The sequence below is a fragment of the Coptis chinensis genome, chromosome 8, assembly GCF_015680905.1.
Source record: "Coptis chinensis isolate HL-2020 chromosome 8, ASM1568090v1, whole genome shotgun sequence".
Lineage (NCBI taxonomy): Eukaryota > Viridiplantae > Streptophyta > Magnoliopsida > Ranunculales > Ranunculaceae > Coptis > Coptis chinensis.
This window is the reverse complement of record NC_141463.1, coordinates 75,255,034-75,280,711: the sequence shown is the minus strand read 5'-3', so window position 1 is coordinate 75,280,711 and position 25,678 is coordinate 75,255,034. Positions and strand designations below refer to the sequence as shown.

General features: G+C 37.2%; 1 protein-coding gene and 1 long non-coding RNA gene across 2 annotated transcripts; both read right to left on the bottom strand.

Moving 5' to 3' along the window:
* Nucleotides 1-323: 323 nt before the first annotated feature.
* On the bottom strand, nucleotides 324-15,743 carry LOC147483054 (carbon-nitrogen hydrolase family protein). Its single transcript, XM_086576109.1, has 13 exons — nucleotides 15,338-15,743; nucleotides 14,953-15,261; nucleotides 14,486-14,709; nucleotides 14,284-14,387; nucleotides 13,529-13,663; nucleotides 13,241-13,409; nucleotides 12,928-13,063; nucleotides 11,955-12,093; nucleotides 11,094-11,270; nucleotides 10,303-10,470; nucleotides 1,786-1,881; nucleotides 808-936; nucleotides 324-682 (listed from the first exon to the last, which is right to left on the bottom strand). Exons 1-13 carry the CDS (start codon nucleotides 15,538-15,540, stop codon nucleotides 461-463), a joined length of 2,211 nt encoding a protein of 736 aa, XP_086432235.1. The 5' UTR covers nucleotides 15,541-15,743; the 3' UTR covers nucleotides 324-460.
* Nucleotides 15,744-24,271: 8,528 nt separating this feature from the next.
* LOC147483053 (uncharacterized) lies at nucleotides 24,272-24,731 on the bottom strand. The gene is made up of 2 exons (XR_015203895.1): nucleotides 24,662-24,731; nucleotides 24,272-24,592 (listed from the first exon to the last, which is right to left on the bottom strand). It is a non-coding gene; the product is annotated as an uncharacterized LOC147483053 (long non-coding RNA).
* Between the last annotated feature and the right edge of the window lie 947 nt (nucleotides 24,732-25,678).

Below are 25,678 nucleotides of genomic sequence, written 5' to 3'. Positions count from 1 at the left end.
TACAAACTTAGAAGTAAAAACACAGATCCCAACTTGTGGCGTGTTTCTCCAACGAGGAATGACCCATATATAGCCTCTGAACGTGGATCTCCTCTTGCAATGACTAACATAGATGCACAGTGCAGTTCCAGGGTCTAACTTCTCGATTGTTCGATTAGATTATTAAGGCGCACTCCTACACTCGCAAATTTGCTTTTTCTAATTGTTCTTATCCCTCCAGTTTGTTTATCGCTTATACTTTCAAATATTTCATGTAATTGGAGAACTCGTCAAACTTAAAATTACTACCCATACAACTTCCTGAAAATGAACACTATCAGGTATAACACAAGTAATCTCTTATACAAAATATTTTATCATCATAGCAGAACACCAGCAAAATAGAAAAAAAATAACACGTTTAGCTATAATCAATAAATTACATTTTGCTAATGATATATTAGCAATAAATAATCAAGCATCAGAGACCTATTTTTGGATCACTAGAACCTGCAGCTATTACTCCCATACCTCCCCCATGGTCTAATGTTACTTCCTTTTCCCTTCCTTCTGGTCCTACCAAAGCAACTTTGTTACCATCAGACTCGCTTACAAGCTCATCAATCTTGCGGAACTGATATGGCCACCTTGCATTATAGAGAAACTGGCGAAGATCAAATCTGTTGTCCTCTGGAGAATAACTCTGCAAAACAGCAAGACGGTATAACTGATTCTGGGGATGATTCTCGAAAGTTCTACTTCCAAAATAGATTGGTTAGCATCTTAAAATCAGGCGAGAAAAAAACAAGGAAATGATGCTCAACATACCTCAGCATGATAAGATGGTGTTAAGACAGTCATCTTGTGTCTATTGATTGAGTAATACTTGAAGAAGTGCTTGACCTTATCAGCTATCTCGGACTGAGTTAGCTTTCCACCCCATTTATAGCAGAGATTCTGCAATGATGAAATAATCAGGCGATAAAACAGATGGTTTCAGTACGAGCTCATTAAATAAATATGTGAGCATATATGTTGTCACAGGCTGCAACAGGTATAAAGCAGCTTAGTACTCTATACTCCATACCACAAGTGTGGTGCTTCAACTCATTGATAAAGAGACGATTACATTTATAAAGGTAACCAACTGGGGCAAAACACAGGGATGTCACTTTGTGAGGTTTGAGATCAGAATGTGATAGTGTTAACATTTCAACTTGATGGAAGACGAGGTGTATATTGAAAACAAGTACTGTAGTTTTAACAGACAGGCTACTTAGTCCTCAAATTTTGAGGATTGAGTGTCATATTACAAAGGGATGATTGAACTTCAAGGTGTGAGAATAACAGATTCCATTTGTTACAATCGCTTTTTTAACAACAATCACTGCTATTTTGATTTTTGATCACCAGACGGACTTGTGGGAATAGCTTCATAAACATTTGAGACAGTTCAATGTAAATGATTGTCGATAGACCTTGATAAGGAGTATAGCTAGAGTGGCCTTTACTCCCCAATCATAATCAATCTTGATGAAGGCGCCGAGTTGATGAGGTATTTAGTAAAACCGGAAAACAAGCACCCATTTGGAGGACAAACTAATAAAAATGTTCGATTATTTTTATTTTTAAAAAAATGAAATGATTTATTAGACTCTTCAGTTGTCCATACTGCCATAATTTAGCTGACCAGCTGAGACACCGATTAATTGAATGGTCAGGAATGATGCCTTTCTTCAGAAACTCTAGATAGACGAACCATGTTCTTTGGTAAAACTTACCCAGTGACAAAATTTTGAGACTAACCTGAAACATTGACACAGGGCCACAGCGGAAAATCTTGCGCAACCTACCATAAACCGAGAGCTCTTCATATGTCATTCCCATGTCAACTTCGTCCAACTGTTTGACACAGAACACAATTATCAGCATCATACAATTAAATATAGATAAGAGTAAATAAATAAAAATAAAACAGGATCCAACCACAGTTATTTTAATTCGAAACAGATCTAGAAAATACTGGAAAGGTTTTATGTTTTGAAGTAGAGATATAGAACTGAACTTGATTTTCTCACACTAAACAAAACACAGAAATCAAAATCAAACCCTACAGCAAGTTAACATTTGATTTCATGTAAGTGAAAATAGAGTGACTGCGAGGGTAGCTTAGGGATTATCTTTTCTTATTACTTTTAGTAATAAACCGAGTGATAGATCTGGAAAAGGTTTGTTCCTTCACCAATCCAGCTTGACCCGAGGCTTTCGGGAGGATTCCGACCTTGACTCCCCGACGGCCACAAAATGACCGAAGGGGAGAACACCCTAGAAATGGTTTCACAGGAAAAGGACCTACCTTTGGTTCTTCAAGAGCCAACAGTAATGGAAAATGGAATGGAGATGGATTTACCTCCTGCAAAATTCCTATAGAGTTAACCCAACAATAATATCTCAAGGGACTAAGAGGGGAAAGCCTGCTTGGAATGAGTTATTCAAAAGAAGTGAACTTAAGTGAACCACAGATAGTGAATGGGGTCGAGATATACCCAAAGGATATTCTGAAGAAAGGGGAAGATGAATGGAAGGAATACTTGGTTGGATTTTTCATGGAGAGCAGAATAGATTATCCAGTTATGAAACAATCTCTTGCAAGGCAGTGGAAGACGAAAGGTACGTATGATATTTCAACTGATGAGAATTATTTATGTTTCAAGTTTGTTAGCCCAGAAGATAGGCAAATGGTACTAGAACAAGGCCCTGTGTTCATTGCGGGACGAGTATTTGTGATAAAACCATGGGGGAAGGAAATAGATAGGCAGAAGAAACAGGCAAAATCTATTCCAATATGGGTGAACTTATATGATATTATGATGTACCAAAGAAACTCTGGACAGATGGATTGAGCTTTGTATCTAGCCTTATAGGTAATCCTATATATCTTGATGAAGCAACCAAGAACAAAACTAGACTATCTTTTGCAAGAAGTTGTGTGGAAGTTGCCTCAACAAATGATCTTCCAGAGGTGATATGTATTGATATGGACGAACCATGGAAGCCGCAACAATGAACTAAATATGGGGGATTTGGTCATACTGAGAAAAGATGTGGGGGAGGAAAATCAGTAAGGAAACAACGGCAGCCAAAGCAGTGGAAGCCAAAAGAAAAGTATAATAGGTTTTTGGAGATTTGATAATTTGATAATTGATAGCTGGTTGATCTAAACAAACTACATTGGCCTCCTTATATAGATTAGCCAAACTTGATAACCAAGAAATAACCTAGACCTCTAAATCTAATTAAACTCAATAAAAGAAACTACTAATAAACTTACCAATTCTACTAATGGAAATATCCTAAAAGTGGACCTTCTCATCCTGCATCAAAAGGGTACTACCAATCCAGATGCTGAGGGATGGACTAAGGTTACCAACAAGAAAGTAACTACAGTGAGAAAAAGCACAGAAACAATTCATCTATATAATAAGTTAGGGATTTTTTTGGCACTACAGGACAAAATTACATTTAGCCTAAGACAAACAACAGTCCAGATCGATTTTTGACACAATTGGATGGCTGAAATGTGATAATCAACCTCAAGATGCGTGTTTCAGCTGTTTTTAATTAGTCAAGTCAGTTTTATATCACATTAGCAGTGTTCGCAACCCGGTTACATCAGCAGTGTTCCTTCAGTGTATGGTCGCGGGTTCGATACTTGCTGCAGGCATTTTCTTTTATTTATTTATTTTGCATTTCGTTCTCATCATTATTATCAAGTTTAATTTATTTATTTTTCATTCTCATCATTATTATCAAGTTTAATAAGTTAAAAACAACTAAAGAATATCGCTCGCTTGGTAGTACTATCTACTGAGCCATAACCATCATGCTAAGTGAATTTTATCTCAATTAATTCTTAGACATTTTAAATACTATCTATTGTGGGCAAATCACTAAACCAAAGAGATGAGTGCCTTTCAGGCACGGGGCATATACTAGTACTCAAGGTGATACAGCTCAAGACACAAGTGAGCAGCCAGTAATAGAAGTAACAAGTGCCACTAAGGAGAAATCAGATGAGGTCAGAGAAACAGAGATAAATCAAACACATATTTCATTGGGAGTGAACAATAGAAGAACTGAAGAAGAATGGAAGCGAAGTTGAGAAAATCAGGGTCCCACATCACCCAAATCCTACCATTTGGATGTCTATCGTAATTATCTATGAACTGCCACTTTAACCCCATAGCACTAAAAATAAAATTTCTATCATGAGCCTTCACTCTAGTCTCTACTATTCCCATAAGAGCAAGTTTATTATCTAAAACTAACTTTCTTACCTCCTTCCCTCTAGCCAAGTCATTGAATCCTCGGACATTCCAAACTCCAAGAGGGTGAAAACTCCAAGAGGCAATCCCATGTTTGTATTGACGAGGAAGTTGAAACTTATGAAGAAGACTATAACCTAGGGAAGAGCACTGTTCTAAAAATCAGTCTAGGCGGCCGCCTAGGCGCTAGGCAGTGTCCAACTGACTCGCCTAGGCCCAAGTCGTTTAAAAAATCGGTGGACTGATTAGGCAGGTCTAGGCGGACTGATTAGGCGGGCTAGGCGGTCCAGTCAAGTTTTTTTTTTTTTAATTGATTAAATGTTGAAAATTAAAGACCCATGTAGGCTTTAGATTTGAATGAGTTTAAAAGACTAAGTGGGTGTTTGGTTCTTATTTTTCCAAAATATCATTTTTTCTTAAAAAGCATTTTTATGAAAAAATATTTATTCTAAAAACAGTTTTTGAATAAATATGTTTGGTTGTGATTTTTCTTAAAAGCAATTTTATCAAACAATATTTCACACTATATTTCTCGACATATTTCGGCATAAAGTACTAAAGTCTAAAACATCCGGGCAGTTCATTTCCCTCAAAGAAAAACAGTTTTTTAACTTGAAAAACAAGTTTTACCTAATTATCATAAAACTAGTTTTTGAGACCAAAAAGTGTTTTTTGGATGAAAAACCTTTTTTTTTAAAATAGAGACCAAACGCATTTATTTTTTCAAAAAATGTTTTTTCACTAATAACCACTTTTTCGCAATAAATAAATAGGATCCAAACACCCTCTAAAGTTCAATGTAAATTATATGTCACTATAAGAAAGAATATGTTTTTATATGAAGTCGATTTTCTTAAACTATTACGTATTTTTGTAATAAATATCTTTGTTTGTGTTTATTTTTTGAGTTATGGTAAATGATTTTCTTCATTTCTTATAGTATAGGTGTGTATCACTATATATATTATAAGATATATTTGAAAAAAAACTGCCAAGCACCTAGCCCGTCTAGGTGCTACCTAGAAGGCCTAGGCGCTAGGCGCTCTCCCACCGCCCGACTACCGCCTAGCGCTTTTTTAGAACACTGGGAAAAAAGATTGAGGAGAAAAGAGAGAAGCTGGAAAGTGTGCAGAGGAGATTACAGTTACAACCATCAAATGTTAGACTAGCACAAGAGGAGTTATCTACCCAAGTCACTACACTCAAAAGGTATGAGCTAGATATATTAAAACAGAAAATCAAAACAAAATGGGCTCTATATGGAGATGACTGCACAAATTATTTCCATAAGATGGTTAAGGAAAGGAAATCAAGAAATTTGGGGTTTGATTAAAGCAAATGGAGACAGAACTGAATCTGAGGAAGATGTCCGAGAAGAGATAGAAGGCTACTACAAGGAATTACTAGGCTCACAAAATCCAAAACCCTGTAATGCAGATACCCTAAATGAGTTCACCTTCAAGAGCACACAAAACGATCAACAATTAAGCAATTTGGAGGATATTACTGATGAAGAAATAACTGAAACACTTTTTTCTATTGGCGATGACAAGTCGGCAGGACCAGATGGGTATGGCTCTTATTTCTCTAAGAAGTATTGGGTAATCATTAAATGGGACTTCCTAAAAGCTGTAAAGAATTTCTTCAGATCTGCTAGAATGCTCAAGACAGTCAATGCCAGAAATATCACTCTTGTTCCCAAAGTTGAGAACCCTAACACGGTGGAAGAGTATAGAGTATAGATCAATTGCATGCTGCAATATGGATTACAAAACTATATCTAAAGTGCTAGCAAATAGGATGAAAAGAGTTATAAGGTCTATTACTTATGAAAATCAGCGTGCTTTCATCTTTGGAAGACATATTCAAGACAATTTACTTCTCACTCATGAGTTACTTCGGAAGTACCATAGGAAGTGGATCTCCCCCAGATGTACACTCAAAATTGACCTACAAAAGGCGTATGACAATGTACAATGGCAGGCAATTCTTGATATCTTGACCAAAATGTGGTTCCCTCAGAGATATATCACATGGATTCAGTCTTGTATGACTACACCATCCTACTCGATCATCATTAATGGTCAGCTTGTGGGTTTTTTTCAAGGTAAGAAGGGCATAAGACAAGGAGACCCATTATCTCCTTCTCTCTTTATCCTACTGATGGAGGTTCTAGCAGCTAAGATGGAACGGGCAAGACAAATCAAACTTTTTAATCTCCATCCAAAATGCTTCAATCCCATTATAACTCACTTATGCTTTGCAGATGACCTTATGATATTCTGCAAAGCTGAATTGTCTTCCACTCAAGCAATCATAAGTATTCTAGAAAGTTTTGGAGAGGTGTCAGGTTTAAATATGAATCATAATAAGAGCAGCATCATGGCAGCAGGACTCTCTTTACGCATGTTATTGGGGTCAGACTAGTGCTGCCTCCAACAAAGTATTTGGGGATGCCTCTAATTACCACAAGGTTAGAAATAAGTGACTGTCAGCCTCTCATTGAGGCAATGACTAGAAGAGTTAAGTCATGGAAAGCAAAAGTACTCTCTTATGCTGGCAGATTGCAACTGATTAAATCAGTGCTAATAAGCATTCAACTAGGTTACATGGACACGGAACTTTCTCAAAAAACGACACGGATATCACGGATATATCCGTGTCGTCACGGCTAAAAGCGGCAAAATACGGCAAAGAGAGAAGAAGAAGAAGATTGGTATGAGATTGGTGTGGCCAAGAAGTAAAGAAAGAAGAACAAGAACAAGAACAAGAAGATTGGTGTGCAACTTTCCTGTTTTAGCTTCGCTCTCATTTCTTCCTCTTGAGGTGGCAGCGGCTGAGTTGAAACCTGCAAACCAGATCTAGGGTTTGCATTTGAGGGGGGTGGGTCATGACTCTTGACTAAAACTTGGGCCTGTATACAAAGAAACCTATTGGGCTTCTCTTACATGGGCCGTGTTTTATATCTGTAACTAAACATTGCAAACAAGCTTCTTTTAAAAACAACCCACATACTATTCTTTTAATAACAAGTGGTCCAAAACTCCAAACTCTACTTATGGGCAGGTAAACTCTACTCTACCACAAAAGTGTAAATGGACCATCTAATTTAATAAATTTATAATTATTAAAAAATTAATTAATTATTCCTATCCGTGTCGATCTTCAACTGCTCGCCGTATCCGTGTCGGACACCGACACGCGTGCCCGTGTCAATGTAACCTAGGCATTCAAGTATATTGGACGAGAACTCTTATACTGCCCAAAGCTATCACTGAAGGTCTACAACAAATTTGTACTAGATTTCTCTGGGCTGGCTCTGAAATGACAAGGAAAATTCACCCTATAAATGAGAACACACTATGCAAAAGCAAAGACTGTGGTGGACTGGGTATCATATAGATAGAGGACTAGAGCAAAGCAGTTATTTGTGGGCTGGTGTACAAGATTGCTACAAAGGAAGACAACTTATGGGTCAATTGGATGTGGAGAAATAGAATCAAATCAAAGAACTTCTGAACTATGACAATTCCACATGATTGTTCGTGGTCTCGGAGAAAAATGCTCCAGTGTAGGAAGCTAACTCAAGGAATGATGATAAAGAGAATTACAGATGGAACACCTCCTTTTGGCATCACAAATGGACAGGTACTGCTTATAGAGTTCGCCACTCCAGCAATTAAAGCAGCCTCAGGCATACCAGAAAATGCACCAGTGAGCATCATGATACAAGCAAGGCACTGGAATTGTGCTAAAGCGAACCTCCCAACAACAGTTAAGGGCATCTCCGATGTGGGGTGTAAACCATATAGAGTGGAAATTTTACACTCCAAATGTAAAAAAACTCTTTCCAATGGGGGTGTTATACTGTAGGTAATAGAGTATTAGTTGATAGAGAGGGTGGGGAATTCCCCCTCTCGCTATCAGGTAATAAAAATCCCGGGCGACACTCGAACAGACGTCTGAGTAAAAAAATTTGGACGTCACTTGGAGTGTCGTCTCTATCTATTTCTAAAGTCACAGTTTGAAAATTTTAAACTAGGACGACACTTGAAGTGTCATCCGAGTTTAAAATTGAACTTTTTTACACTTCTCCATTGGGAACAATAGAGAGTGGATATTTATGGACTCTACAATAATTTACAATTGGAGTTGTAAAATCCTAATGGCACCTAGGTGGCGCCTATGTGGAGGTGCAATTTTACACCTCCCATTGGAGATCCCCTAAAGAAGGTATAATGAACGCTAAGTTGAGCAGAAGATTTGCTGAAGATGTATGGACATGGACTGCACAAACACCAGGTACATATTTTACAAAATCAGCATATGAAGCAATTAGAGGGCCTGGACAACAAGTGTGTTGGAGTACAATGGTGTGGGGTCAATGGCCTCTACCTAGACACAACTTTATGATGTGGCAAGTACTATCTGGAGCCCTCCTTACCCTGGACAAATTGGTGCAGCTCAAAATCTTAACTTCCTCAAGATGTATCCTATGTAATTCTGCCAGAGAAAGCATTCAACACATTTTCTTTAACTGTGGGCACACAAAGACAATCTGGAAGGAAGTAAACAAGATTGTGGGATACCAAAGAATAATTTTAGAAGCTTGGGAAGAATGGAAATGGATTCTCCACACAGCGAAAAAGAAGAATTACTTCGTTGAAAATTTTAAAGTTCGCTATGCAAGTACTCTACTGGTTATGAAGGGACGAAATAAGAGAAGATTCAAGAAACGAGTATGTGATGAGAGGACTTTACTCAACGGCCTCAAGGAAGAAATCAGAAGGATTCTACAAAACAAAGTGATTAGGGTACTTGAAACTCCTTTGCTAAGGGATTTTACAAATAGACTGGGCATAGTGGTTACATTCATCCCCGCTCAGCAACTCTCTCATTTAGGAACCCCCTGACCCAGGAGAAATGAAACTTAACACTGATAGTAGCTTACAGTCTGACAGTGCAGAACCAGGAGGTGTCATCAGGGACCACAATGGTTTTGCTATACCATGTTACTCTGCCGAAGGGGGTGTAAGAACTGTGATCAACCAGGAGCTGATAGCAATTGTTAATGGCCTTAAAATATGCAGACAAGACGGAATTAAGAAGGTGAAGGTTGCAACAGATTCAAAACAAGTAGCTCAGATAATAAACAAGAAGGAAGGAAGGAAAGTGGAGAACGAAGTCTTCGAAATTTGGGAGCTGATGCAGCAAGTAGGACAAGTGCAGGCTGTTCATGCATATAGGGAAGCAAATAGAACTGCAGACTATTTGGTCACCCTAAGGGGTTCCCCAGGCTGTATTGTTCTCACAAATCCTCATGTGGACATACTAGATAGGATATTAGCAGAAGATAGAAATTGTAGAAAATATGTGAGGAGATGAGCATGTGAGAGGCTATGACTGCATGAAAGGGGACTAGCTGAGAGAACTACATGTTGGAGAGTGGATGTAAATTATCATTTTTGTTAATAGAAAATATGACATTTTGTTCACAAAATAAATAAATAAAACATTTGATTTCATTGTCCATATAAATGAAGAATAGGTCACAAAATAATCTAGTTCGAACATTTAAATGGGAAAGGTGGCAAGTGACTGGATATTTTTACGGATAAATTAAAGATAGAAAGTTGAAAGATTAGGGTAAAATATATGAAATTTTGATAACTACATGGCTTCAAAAACTGCTTAAGAAAAACACTCATAAGCATAAAACAAAATATAAATTAAATATCTGACCGTATAGAGATCAGTTTCTAAAAAAAAATGGGGGGGGAGGGAGGTGGTTTAGGTACAGAAAATCAGTTTTACTAGATTGCTGCACCCCAGCTTGACGGAAAAAAAAGGACGAAAAAGGAACAGTTTCAGCTAGGATACTTAGCATATTTAGAGATCTAAATATAAGGAACATATTTAACAATTCATGTGCTCCAGAATAAAATTAAAGATAGTCAATCAACAGAAGAGTACTATGATGCATGTTCCAAAGCAATACCTGGCTGTAATTTGACCGTATAGGTTCCAGTTCTGCTGTTGGTGGAGCTGCTTCAATTTCAGCCAGTGATGAATAACCAAGATTAATGGCAGCCCATTTCAAAAATGACCGCAGATCCTGCTTACTAATACTCCCAATAGGATTTATATCTGCTGAGCTGCAATCGTACTACAACAAATAATAGAATGTATAAGCACCACAACACACTTGGGCCGTCATTGCATAGACTTTATATTGACAAACCACATCCCAATGGTGGAGCCAGTATATACATGTGCTCATCATTCGAAGAACTGGTAAAAACGAAGTCTAGTTTGTATTCTTTTAATTTGACCTAAACACAATATGTTAAGTGTGATCTTCTAAATACACCAGCAGCTCCAAAAGCAGCAAATTCATGTTTAATGTTCCAGTGGAAGATGAGTTTATTAAGGCTAGGGTCAATTAATGGACAAATAATTTCCCAGAAACATAAATACAACTCGTTCAACTAATGGGCAACATAAGTTCCAAGAAACATTGCATTCAAGCAAGTTACGCGGAAAAAAAAAAACTCATTTAAGCACCTGAAGAATTTTCATCCCAAAAGCTGAAATGTGTGAAAAGCACTCACTTGATCAAGTGGATACTTGATACTTGTCCCCTCAAGGCTTGCACACGTATTAAATATAGCAATATTCAGCTGGCCACTTGCTAGTTTAGCGCAAATTTAAAGGGGTGGTGATCTGATAACCAACAACAAACATAGTACTTTTAATTATCTTTTAAATGGCATGCAATAAAAAATTTACCTTCGTTAAATAACCACGCAATCCTTCATCTACATTCGAGCTACCCAAGACCAGATAAAATCCAGGTTTATTGTGTACCCAAGGCATGAGTGACGCAAACATAAATGCCAGCACCATTCTGATGCGAGCTTGAATATTTTGCAATCCTAAGTTTTCAGAGTTGGATCCCCCATCTACCTGCACAAACCAGAAAGATGGTAACTACAATCAAAATAGAATTAATGATTCTTCATCACTATAATTACAGCTAGACACTACGAAAATCTTTTATAACAAAAGAATTGTAAAACAATTGCGGATAAAAAGTTCAGAAATGCTACGAAAAATGCAAGTGATAATAACAGTAGATAGGCAATACAACAAGCCTGATCATATACCAAGCAGTGGCATCCTTTATTAAATTGAAAAGATAATTACATAAGACACTCAGATGAGATAGTATAAAAGCTAGTAAAACAGAACCACCAAGAGAGGGTTTCTGCAAAGCTTATGCATCAAAATGGTACAGTGCTACCTCTTTCAATATGGACTAACATACTCCTTGACTTTAAGGTCCTTTTATATCTCTTTCCATCTCATGCCAAAAACAAAAACTTCCAGAACAACAGTTTTTTTCATAGTAGCCTATGTAAAAAAATCACAAAGACAACAAACAAAAGAAGTGACCAGCTTACGCCAAGCTACACAAAGCAACCTTAGTACCTTACTAATATTTTCATAGCAAAAGAAGCAGTGGATCTTGCAACTAAGGGGGGGGGGTATCCATAATTTTTTTGAAAATGGGGGTCATCCCTAACTAACCCTTCTTATAATTGTTGCTTCCGCCAATCATCATCCGCATTAAAAGCAATAAATATTTACCTTATAACGAGGGCGCTTTCCAGTTAGTGTCTGGAATAAAGAGAGCAAAGCTGAAATAACACTATCTATGCAGACATCAAGATGCCAGGATCCAATCTCATCTGCGAGAACCTTTGCTCGCAACTTTGTTTCCTCCGAACTGTAAGGAAACATACATTAACCATGGTCAGAGCTCGCTTATTATAGCAGTGCAACACAAACACGGAGCATTTAACTTCTACTTTCAAAAAAATTAGTTCTACCATTTATCACTAAAATTTGGTACTTTTAGTAATGTCCTGCTAAAGGTTCTGATTTCCAGTGAACAGTGGTAACTCTGACCATTTAATAAATCCAATTAAATTTGAATTCCACCAAAACGAATTTGGCTTCATAGAATTCCTGTCTCTCCAACTAATGCCTGAAGTAATTCGGGGAACGACCTTAATTACACAGAGATAGATTTTTTAGCAAACAACAGATACATCAAGGTTCATGCTCACCTTCAGTTTTTTAAAATATAGATGCACGACCTTTTTTTGTTTGCCTGTCGTCAAGGCCCAACCCTACAGTAGGGACCACACCAACACTTAAGCTTTGAGGGTAGCTAGCTGTTCTGAACACACTAGCCATTCATACACTTTTAACAAACACTCCCCATGTATGGATTAGCCACTGTTAAACTAAGTTCAGTAACTAGCCACAACTTTGTCCAGAGGTCGTGGCTAATTATATAAAGGTGCCAAAGTTCACAAATTTCTTGCACTTGAGATGTGTCCATGGAATACATAGTCACTCAAGATACGAAATGAGGACATTAAAAGAAAAGCTGAAAATCATTATAGTCGTCCTTGCTGATTTTATAAATTAAGGATTTAAAAATACCGATACAAAGCATTTTAAGTTTCCAAACAGCAATATTAAGAATCAAAGGAACAAAAAATGAAACAAGTACCGTGATAAATTAAGTAACGGTTCAAGATCAAAGTCTCACCTGTTTTCAGTTCCCATGAAAACTGTGTAAAAAATGCGTTTGGCAAACTCTTTGCTATCAGTTGGAAACTGACCATCAGCATAATTGCCAATTCGTATTGCATCAGCTTTGACTTGCTCATCACCATTTGCTATTTCTGCATGATTATTTGGGATCAATATATAGAAATAGAAGGCAGTAAATACTCTGAGGGGTTTTCCATACATACGGGCTCATTAAGGCTTAAAGATATAAAATGACTGACTTATATTGTAGCCACATAATAAAATATTAAGACCTACAATATGCAAACTTTAGGGCTCCGATAACTGACCTTCTACTACAAGTTGGCACATGCAGCCAACAATAGCAGCTACAGAGGAGCTATCTGCTCCACCAGAAAGCGGAAGCAGAAAACCAGAGGCACCACTCCTCCTTAAATAGTCCCATAGCCAGCAACCAGGTCCATAAGCTATCTCCTGCTCAGGGGAATGATATGTGATCTGCAACAATGTGGTGAAAACATGATAGGTAAGACACAATTTTGAACATGCTTCATTACATGGGAGATATAGAGAGAAAATGGAGATATGGGGTTATCCTTTCAAAAAGAACAACAAACCTTCAATGGGCTAGAGAGTGGCGTTTGATGCTTAAACGATCGGCATAGATTATATTGTACTCTGACTGATGGAACTACTGCCGCTGCACTTGCTTGCTGTTGGAAACTACTTATTGATCCCCTTAGACTATTAACCTTTAATAAGATTACAAGTAAGAGTAAGAGTTAGTGGTATATATGCAATTACACTCTTGCCTTCAGCAGTACTCTAGCTTCATATGAGATCCTAACAATGTCAGGGCATGCTCAATGACCATGGGAATATAAAATTATAAGAATATGGCAAATAGATCAATAAATCAGCTTACATTGCATTTAATGAGTAGATAAGTCCCTGCTATTAATAGTAGGCATCCAAGTTATCAATTAAGCAGGCAACATAAACTATCGTAACTATTCTGATAAATATGCTTCTAAGAAGTAACCAGTTACACAATATTTCAAACCTACCGATTTGATTTTTTTTTTCATCGATAAAAGTTATATTTCATTCCCAGAGAATAATAACTTATTTTTTTGTCATGTAATAATTACACCCAGTTATGATAACAATAACAGCTACCAATTACAAATTAGAACGAAACCGAAGCAAAACTAAATGAGATGAAATTAAAATGATTAGCTTTTCTCTTCAAAGACAGTTCTGTTTTGACTCTATTTAACCTAAAAGTAGATATGAAAAACCAACGAAGAAAGGAGTCTAGATTCATAACATAAGTGCAACAGAAGATTGAGAAAGTGAAATAAAAGCTTACAGCATCTAGGTCTACTTGAGCAACCACAACCTCCACATCCTTGACAGAAAATTGTGATCCTTTAGCAACCACATCTCCATTTATAACGACGCAGCAACATCCATCTACCAATATTAAACTTCCCGTCATACATATGATCAATATTACCATAACTTAAGTTTAAGATTCAATAACCTTCTCGACAAAAGATTAAGTTTAATACCATAATAAAGGCGACCACCGTCACAGCCTTGTTGATTACTGTACATGTAAACCCCCCCATGAGTACCGGTGGCATTTCTAAAGGCACTAAGACGAATATCCAGCTTCCTTAGCTGGTGGTGACTTCCACTTGCATTCATAAACACTTGAACGCAATTCAATGAAAGCTCCTTATGAGGAGGTACTGGGACAAAGAGCTCTTCACAGACTTCAGCAGCAACACGTCTAACAAATAACAAATATTTCATCATTCAGCTATAAAAACCCATCAGGAGATACAAAAACCATAAAAATACTCATACATAATCCAGTTGCAGAAACTTTACAAAATAAATTATAATCTATGTTGCTATTAATATCAGGTGTGCATTAGCAAAACCAAAAATCCCTTTCCTATTCAGCATGTCATATTAGATATAAATAAAATGTAACACCTAAAAAAGTATAAAATCATTAGCATCTACTTACACGTCGTCATTAAACTGCATGTACCCATATCCAAAACGTACATATTCCTGTGACAAAGCTTGAGAGATATGATCGGGTAAAAGAAAATTCACAAGGCCGTCTTTCTGCTTCCATGCCGTAAACCAGCGTAGTTCCCTATAGTTTCCATCATTGGCAAGCCACATTTTGGGACGAATCATAATAATTTTTCTATTCAAACAAAGAACCTGACAATTATAACGCACCGACCCATTTATCACTGGCATACCAATACTACACAGTATCCCATCTGTCCAGTCACCTACTAGAATCTCTTTCAAACACTCCCACCTGCAATCCAAGTGAAGACAAGTCAGCAATAACAATAATGAAATCCAACTTATTTAACGCGGGTGTGGAAACTTACGAATGATGTACCGTGTCGAGTTCTAAAAAATGATCTTCACAACCATAACCAGTAATTTCAAGCTCAGGACCAAGTCGAATAGTAGCCCCAGCTTGTTTTGCTTTTGTAATTGACTCCTTAATGTTACGTAAATTGGAATCGAAGTCCATTGCCCATTGGTTTAAATTGCATGTTGCAACCGTTAATATCTTCTCCATAACCATATTTTTTTTTCTATAGTAAAATAGAAACAAAACCGAAAAAGGGATTATCAAGCATTTGTTTCAAAGAGTGAGTCGGGGATAAAACAGTAAAACAGCCTACTCATTAAGACTGGGAGTGTTGGACGAGTTGAGGAGGAGACCAGTCCACATTCTTCTGGACCCCACCCCTAGGCCCAAATATAGATTTTCCACTAAACCCTTCTAATAATAATCCTACTTATTAGTTCCCGGTTTTTGGGAACGATTTAATCTAACCCAACTACAGCCCTCCCTAGTTATGAATTAGGCTTGGTAAATCAATTAGTGTAGATGTTTGCTGTTTACTGGACAACAACCTGTGATTTGTGTGGTAGGGAATGGTTGCACTCTTCTTGGGATAAGAGTTGCATACGTATCAAGTTTCTTGGGGTCAATTTGAATCAAGTCTTACGTAGTTCATCTCTCTCTATTTATAGATGTTTGAGCTGACCTTCTATATTTGCTCTGGACTGTTATGAAGTGTAGATCCACTTTGTGTGCTATCTTGGTGATTCGTCATTACTCTGCTGTTACAAAGTTAGTGTTTCCTTGATTGAGCTCCAAGATTGCGCTAGTTGACCTGCTTCCATAAATGGCTGTAACTGATGCTGTGGACGACCTGGGTGTTGGGTCATGGGTTCGACCTGATGATGTGGGACGAGCTGAAGGAAGACAACCTGGTATGTGGACACGTGTACTATAGTGTGGAACGGATGGTATTTACACAGCCCCTTTTATTTTTTAATCCATTCTTTGGACAGCTGTTGGATGGAAAAAGGACGGTTTAAAAATAAAGTTTGAAAACACGTGTTTGACAGCTGTTTGTTTTGAATTTCAATTTCGGAAAATGTGCAGGAACAGTTGGGTTTTGAACATGGGCCCAAATCACGGCGATTTTGTGAGCTAGTCATGATTGTGCTTGCTTAAAAAACCGAAACGATTTGTTTTCTTTCGAGGTTTGTGTGTTTGAAAGGTTTTGTTTTGGGCGTCTTCTCATTTTCATTCTATCTTCAGAAGTCAGAAGAGAAGAAAAAGAAAAAAGTATAGAGAAAGAACAAACCGCAAGTTTTCGATTTTCTTTTTCAGGTTCGTTCTTTGACTCTAAAAAAAGTTTGATCTTTTGTTTATTTCTGCATCCGTAATGTCTGCTACCAGTGATAGCTTGAGTGGTGAAGTTGAAATTGATGAATGGAGAGAGAGAACAGTAAGTGATGAAGAGGAAGATATTGAAGCTAGGTCTCGTAGTGGTGATGAGGCTTCGTCATCTCCACTGTTGGAGACAAGGGCTGAGGATGCGAGGAGGCCTAGGTCGGAGGATTGTTATACTTCTTTGAGGGAGGAGTTTGGTTGGGTGAAGGCCGACCTGGCCATGTACGACCTAAGGGGGGAGAGGAATATGTTTAATAGTGACTACGTTCCTTGGGGTGGAGGAGTAGTTGTTTGTTATGGACAATTGAAGGCTGGGATGAGGTTGCCTTTTTCCTGTCTTACTGTGGAGGTGCTGAATTATTTGGGAAAAACCCCTTGTCAGTTCGTAGGGAACAGTTGAAGGATTTTCCATGCGTTGGATTTGTTGAATGATAAGGGCTATAACATCTGCTTATCAGATGTGTTGGAGCATTTTGTTGTGAGGAGGTCGGGTGCTCTGAACTTCAGCTTTCAAGTCGGTAAGGGGAAATCTCCTGTTATCGTGGGGGTGAGTAAGGAGGATTGGGGTCGTAGGCTGTTGTTGGTTGTGGGTAGATATTGTCCTCCTCGTTTGGAGTTGACAAATCGTGTTGTACAGTTTGTTGGTAGGTCGTTGGTTTTAGGTCGTAATGTGTATATAGTATATTATGATTTGGACGTTCTGACTTATTTGTTTTGTTTTTGTAGAGGTTTTTATTCGTGGTCGTACTAAGACCGGTGCTATATAAAGGTTTGCTTGTTTGAGCTGGGAGGAGAAACGAGCTTTGTTGGGGGAGGTTGCTCATTATTTTAAGAGCCGTGGAGCGAGGAGAGAAAATTAACCGTAAGCAGTTGGAGCAAAAGAAGAAGGTTCGCAAGGTTGTTGTTATTCTCTCTGATTCTAGCTCGGATTCTGCCATGGAGAGGGAGAGCCAAAAGAAGGCACCTATTTCTGGATTGAGAAAGGTTGGAAGGGCTGGTGATAGCCGTTCTGGGGCAGTTAGGACGGCTGGCGTGGCTCCTGAAAATTGTTCTGCATCCAGACGCTCTGAGGTGGGTGATGTGGATCCTTTGGCATCCCAACGTTCTGAGCTGGGGGATGGAGGACGCTCTGCATCCAACCGCTTCTCTGCTGGTGATGCGGATCGTTCTGCATCCAACCGCTTCTCCTCTGGTGATACAGATCGTTATGCGTCCACCCATTCGAATCGAGTTCTGGAAGTGCTGGTGGTCTTGCTGTTGATAATGCTGGTGGAGATAGTGATGCTCCCACTTCGTTCCGGAGGCCTAATTTGAAGAGGCGCTCCGAAGTGGTTGAGACGGAGGGGGCTAAGAGGTCCCGAATTGAGTATGAGGAACGACTTAGTACTGTAGAAGGTCGTACTTCTTTAGATCGGTCACCGTTGAAGAAAATGTACTTGAGTGATTTGGCTGTTGACGCTGGGGTAGCAGAGGCCCGTGGTAAGAAGAAGGTTGTTGATGGTTACCCTGCTGCTCAGCAGTGCAAGGGGTCAGGGAGTGTGTCCCTAAGTGACAAGAGTGGAGATGACGTTCTGAGTAGGTTTGTCATGTATGAGGAGGACCCTGCGAGTGGGCTGAGGAAGTTTGTGAAGAATGGGGACTGCAGTTTCAAGTCCACATTGGTTGCTGGAGGGTTGCTGGAGAGCATTATTCTTGATAGAGATAGGCATAAGCTCGATGGTAAGAGTGTGGAGGTGAACCTGAATGAGATGGATTTGGCGATTTCAATTGTTCGTAACCCAAAATAGATAAAAACCTCTTTATATATATTTTTTTCAATTCTACAAAACACTCCCAACTCTCCAAAAAAAAAATCATCTCTTCAAACCCTCTCTCTTATTATTCTCTTCTTCCAAAATTAAATGACGTCAAAAAGGATTTACTTTGATGGCTTCCTAGGACAAGGGATTTTCAGGGTGTCAACCCGAACAGTTTTGATGGGCATGGAAATTATAGCATTGGTATGCGAGAGCAAGGTGTCTTCCCAGAGATCTGTTATGATGCCCTTGGTAAACCAAGGGGGATAAATGTTTGCATAACCACCACAGCGAAAACTGATAAAGAAGGTCAAAAGCTACTTGCACTCATGGGGATGCCATTCAAACAGGGTGGAAGCCAAATTGCTGTAGTTCGCAAAAAGAAATTGAAGAAACATCATTTTGATTCCAAATCTAAAGGAAGGAGGTAAAAGTGAAGAGTGTTTTTGTTGTATTTTTTGTGTATTCTTGAATTTTCCAATGTCATGTTCTTTCGAACAAATTGTGTGAAATAAGACAAATAGTTATGGTTTCCTCAAGTAATTAGATTTAAAAGATACTCCAAGCCTTTGGCAGTTTTGATGTTGTCTTGGTCAGTGTTGTTGTAAGAGGAATTTTAAGTGTTGGAGGTGTTAGTTCTACATTGAAATTATAGACGAAAGAGAGAAGGCATCACTACATTAGATGTCAGTATTAGTATCTCGGGGTACTACAACAACAGCCAATGTGGGTCTTTCATTAGCACGTCTAGGTTTCTCAGTTGTTGCCACAGATGCTGACGATGGGTCTTCGAAATCTCGATTTTATGTATTTCAAAATCGAGATCGAAATTACCACTGGGGTTTGGAGGAAAAGCTTTTGAAATTCAAATTCTAAGCCCAGACTCAGATAACAGCAACAGTAGTAGTAGTTGTAGTTCATCTTCATCTTCAATTAGGGAACAACAGCAAGCTTTGGTTCCAGAATCACATAGACTACAATGGAAAAACTTGATTGATACTATAAAGAAGAAATCGATGGTTGTGTTGTCATCATCGCGGTTTTTAAACTTCGGTGTCGATCCAAATTGCAGATGGTTTAAAACTCACGTCAGATGGGAAACCCAAAATTCTAGACGTTCTTGATTGGTACATACATTAGAATCTTTTTTTTTAATCATCTTACTTTGTTTTAGTATTAATAGAGAAATATTGTTGTTGAAGGTATGATTCAGCAGACTTGCACAAAGGAAATGGATGCTTATGCATATTGCATCTATTACCACACCAATGAGTTTGATTTGTGTCGCAGAGAACAGCAAGAGTTTGAGAATGCGTGCCCGTTCACTGTATGCTATCGTATTTTTATATTCCTTTGTTGCCAATAATATGTTTTGTTTTTTTATGCATTGGATATTAAACGACCATATCTATATTTGCGCTATACATTATGTGATTCTGATGCAGATGGTTATGTTGTCTTAGTTTGATTTTTTTTCCCTGTATCTGCAGGATTTTAAATGTTCAAAAAGGCAGGACATGGAGTTGCAAAAGCCTCCTCTGGGTAGAAGTGTTTGACCTATCGCGGATCATAGTTATGCCTGCAATGGTATTGAAAATGTGTCAGAATTGTTTTTTTCCCTCTCCCGCATCTAAATCTTAGTATGTCAAATTATATATTGGGGAGCAATATCTCCCTGCTACAACATAGTTCTCATTTTTGTTACCTGACTAGATGTCGTTTTCCTTTCTTTCTAATGTATCAGGGCCAGAACCAATGCAATTCAAAATTGGGTTTCTTTACAAAATTGATCATAAACAAATGCCCTTAAAATTCCGAACTCAACTTGAAGCCATTCGAGCAGTCATGGTTAGAATAAGAATAACAAAACAACATTAGTTCTTTTTCACTATCTCTACCAATATTTTAGAAATCATTTTGGAGGTTTATGTTGCTTACAGTAACTGAAATGGACGACTTTAACGTGTATATCGGGTTTCCTAGCACGCTCTCTGTGCGTGCGTATTTCAGTAATATGAATCCTGAGGGTGTAAATCTCCAAGGAAGAATCTTCCCTGACCTGGATGAAGAGTCTGTTATGAGTTTCTGACAATATCCTTTTCAAATACTGTTCAAACAATCGATCCAACTGTTCATAGTTGCAAGTGCTTCTACACCTTTTTGTTGAAGTGACTCTGCTAATTAATATGTATTGATGATTTATTACAAATTAGCAAATTAGTAGGGGAATTACACCCCTCCCCCCAAAGATAGAGGGACCAAGTAGATAGCTTCCCTGGGCTAATTTTGCCAGAAAACGAATATATCCGTTCAGATATATCAGATGTAGTCCATTGGTATATCGATCTTTTGGGACTTATTCAAATAGGTTTTCTGGGAAAACTTCTTGAACAGATCTTAATTTTTCTAACCTATGCTTACATTAGTTTTCCTTGAGAGGGTTGGGCAGAGATGCCTGTAGCATACTAAATTTTTTGCACAGTTAGTCCACCTGCAGATGGGTAAGGCCCGTTTTCTGAGATATGGGGAGTTAAACCCCAGAGAATGATATGCACCAAAAAAAAGTTTTCTTCCCATTTTCGAACCAAGTCAAAGAGAAACAGAGGAAGTTTTATCGTCATTACCATAACTTCTATGTTCTATCCCCCAAGCAATAATGTAAAATTTTAATTTTTGCCTATAGTGTTATTTACGTTTTTTTGTTTGCTCTTCTAAGCTTTTGTTTTATGAACCTGTGATAATACTTAGGAGTGCATTTGCTTGGTTAGTTGGATTGGAGCCATGGTTAGAATGGAGAAGAAGGCAAAGATTGTTCTCCAAGACGAGATCATTGAGAAGATACTCACATTACTACATGTCAAGTCTCTTCTACAATTCAGGTGTGTATCGAAACCATGGGTGTGCATTACTTGACAATCGTATTTTTGTTGATTTTCACCTTATTCAATCTAAAGACAAAAACCATCTTTAAAGAACTATTTTTGTTGATCGAGATTTCAGCCTACACTCATTAGATATGGAAACAAATACAATTAAAAGAGCTCTTTGCATGGATGCGCTCCTTGCCACCTCTCTCTCGGTATCGAATGTTGGTAATTTTTTTGTTTTAACATATATATTTTGTTTAATCTACCAAAATGAAGACTATTTAATTGAAGAACATGAAATTTATGGAAGTCAATCATAAAAAAAGACTCAATTAGAAATTCAGCTGGATTTCACGCCATAAGATACATGAAAGATTCACACTTTTGAAATTAAGGACTTCAATTACAGAGAGCTTATGCAGAAACATCAACAGATTGAAGAACAACATGAACAAATGGAAAACTTGAATCAGGAAATTGAATATTTAAGGGAGATTTTATAGTAAGCAACAACAAATATCAGCAGTAATACCCATGCTATTTTGAAAAAGCCAAGAAAATGCATATTGCAATTTTCTTTTCTAGAAACTGATGGAGCGGTAAGTTTGCATAATAATGGATTGTCTATACTCTATAGTGATATTAGGATGTTATTTTATAGGTACAACTCCAAACACATATGAACCCTTATTGAAGCGTGCACCTGTGAGTGAACTTTTACTAAGTTTCATTTTAAGCATCTACTTAGTATTTAAGTGCTACATTTAATTTACTTATGTGTTCAATAGCCTTCGCACCGTCATCCTGGGTTTACTTTGTTAGCTTACAAAAGGAGCCTTCGTTTTCTTCAGTGGTCACAGGTGCACATTGTTGGCTCCTCTTAATTAGTCTAGCACTTCAACTAAGATTGCCATCTTTTATAGCAAGGTCGTTGTTGCAGCTTGTAGGTATTCTCTTTATTGTCCGATTTCGTTTGATTTAATTTGTTGAATAGTTATTTGTTTCTATCATAATAATTCTTACACGTTAAAGTTAAATTCATTAAAATTATGAGTTCTATATCGATCTATTAATTAAGTTTCATTGTGCATCTAATTGTATATACATTTTCTTTTTATAGGATTTGATCTTTTTTTTGAAAAAATAATCGGTTTGTACATATTTCTTTAAAAAAAAAATCTTTTGTTTTGCACACATTTTTTTTTTCTCACGGCTTGAAAATGTAGCATGTTTGAACTGTTAACCAATTTAGAGTTCAACACCAACTCAGCCACAAATCTTCTTCAATAAACATATATAAACTCATTAAGCCTATTATTGGTTTGAAGCCTTCATTTATTTGGTCTCCATTTTTTCCTTTCTAAAATTTTTTCCCCCTGTTTTTTAATGATTAGGAATTAGGATGGTGAAACCTCACCAATTCAAGGACCACCTATTAATTAGCTAAGGTAGCTTCGATCATTTTTTTTTTTTAAGTAATGTGAACACTTAATTCACTTTCTTAGAGTGTAATGAAATTTACAGCGTGCCTAACTAAAGCTACCCATGAGACTCCAGTAGTACTTCACAGGTAACAACGAACATGCATGCAAATGAAGAATCCCCTTGGCTCAGTTCGAGTTGGGTACAAGGCCTTGACGGTGGTAGAACATATCATCGATGTCGTAGCTCAATCATGATTCTGATTCCGAATCATGTATGACTGTTTATTTCCTATGATCACCATTTTCTAATTTACCATCCACTTTTATTAATTATATATTTCCAATAGTTATATGATGTTACCTGTCAAGTATGATAAATATACATGGTGGATTAAATAGGCAACCCTATCTTGCTCGACCATATACTAAATTGTTTTAAGACCCAATTGAGATGCACAATTCACAAAATTAGAACTTGATTTTCAAATATGCTTCTCACACCTTATATTCAATTGTAGTTTGGATCATCTATCAATCAATTGTGGTCAATTAATTACCATATCTATTCGGGTTTTATTTGTTCTTTGATTCAATGACTATTATTTTTATATCAATTGAATTTCCTTTCATAAATTTGATTATCCCTGGATTGTCGGTCTTTAATATTTCTCACCGAACTCTGACTTCTCTCACTATAATGATTTTTTTTTTGGGTTCACCTATCTTTCTGATTCAGTTAAGAACTTTCGAGCTTTGTGAGGTTGTCCACGTCATAGGGGAATTACGAGAAAAGAGTCCTAATCTAAAAGGTTTCCTAATGTAAAACATTCACTTCAAAATTTATAAACTTCAATCTGTAAGTTTCTTAATGATGAAAATAAAATTTAGAAAGGAATAAAATCTAATAAAAAACTTTCATTATCCTCATAAATCTTTAGAGATCTTCTCTAATAGTCTGCGTTACTGAAGCTTTGTTATAATCTTAAGAGTGCTTCCAATATTTTGCTTTGTTATAACCTTAAGAGTGCTTCCAATATTTTCACACTTACTGGATTTTCACAACCAACCTCACTAGGAAAAAAGATGCTCGAAGCTAAGCTATTCTATTTACCTTTCAGAGATAGATCCCATTTATTTAGTTCCATTGCATCACCTTTGGTTAGTTTGATTAGTTCTTCCCTTTGGCTTGGTTCAATATCTTTAAAGGAAGTGAACTTGAGGGAGAGTTAATACTCCGTTTCAAAAGAAAGGGGATTCTACCTGTTGAGGAATAAATTGTTTTTTTGATAATTAGTTATTGAGTTGTTCTTTTTTATTGATCCTGGAAAAGCCAAGATGTGTCTTGCAATTTTATTTTTTTGAAACTCAAGATAGAGTGGTAAGTTTGCATAATAATGGATTGTCTATACTCCATAGTGATATTAGGATGTTATCTTATAGATAAAGATCTAAACACATATATTGAAGCGTGCATCTGTGAGTGAACTTCTACTAACTTTCATTTTGAAGCATCTACTTAATAATTTAAGTGCTAGATTTATGTAAGTGTTCAATAACCTTTAAGAAATGACACTGTGACCATTAGCACATCTCACCCTACACATTCTGCAAGGGCTTAAGCATAAACTGAGAAAGAGAAAACCTCAAGGCATGATCCAAGTACGTATTTGCTTAGGAACCTAACCTACGAAGGGGCACATTGTTGTTCCTCTTGATAAGGGCGCGCAGGTCCAGAATGCTCTCTAGTAACCTTTCTAACAAGAACATAAACTCTAGCCCCAAATTGTCGATCCAACACCTGATTAAAGGAATCAAGAACTTAACCGTAAATTCATTGATAAGATTACCAACTGTTTACACTTCCTACCTGTTGTTTCTTTCTTTTGCCTTCATTTTTATTTATGCTTTTGTATCCTGTGAAGTGCAAACCTTATATGTGAGATGACAGCATACTCATATAATCAACTAAGCAAATAAGGTCATATATGGTGAAACTTAAGTACTTTTGTGACTTTCTTTCGATTTATATTGTTATATGATGTGGCATGTGCTATGTGTTACCTAGCTAGGGGGAGGGAACAAATTGTATTTGGGATAATCACTCGATTAATTAGTTCTCGATTATTTCCAATTACTAGGAGTAATCGCTATGCGCAAAGTGTTTGTTTGTAGGAATAACTTGAGAATCTACAAAATGAATTTGATATAAGCATGATATGTTAGCAATTAGTATTAGCCTGAAACGTTAGTCCTTGACAGCAAGGCGATATCCTTTTTATATTTTTTAATTGATCTTTGATAGTAATATTACTACCTTCAATTCTCTAATTGATGCACATTTCCACTCATGTGTGGTGTTAGATTTCTTGCAGACAGGCATTCATGGATGAACATGAGAATAATGTTAGCTAAGTGAACGGTGATCATATATACGACCACTTTCTACACACTATGAAATGGATGAAGCCTTGAATTGGCTGATAAATATGTCTCAAATTCATTCCCTCAGGTATTACATATTTACATTAAGTTATTGGGGTTTTTTTTTTTGCAAATCTATCCTTAATAATTTGAACTCTGAAAATATTTAGCGATTTGGTAAGTACGAGAGTCAGAGTTCCTTAACTAATCAATAATTTGTATGGTGAAGACATTGAACTAAGTTATTAGTTGATATTGCATACTGATAGTTTAACCCTACATACATAGTTTTCCCAATAAAAAGTGGTAAGTGGATAATAATGTTTGAACTTGACGGGGATGATAATAACCATTTAGGTTTATAATTTGGGCAACATAATTAAGACATTTGTTTTTTTGTTTCTTGAAAAACCTACAAGAGCTCGCTGCATTTAGAGTCTAAAACAGAACGGTATTGTCGGCT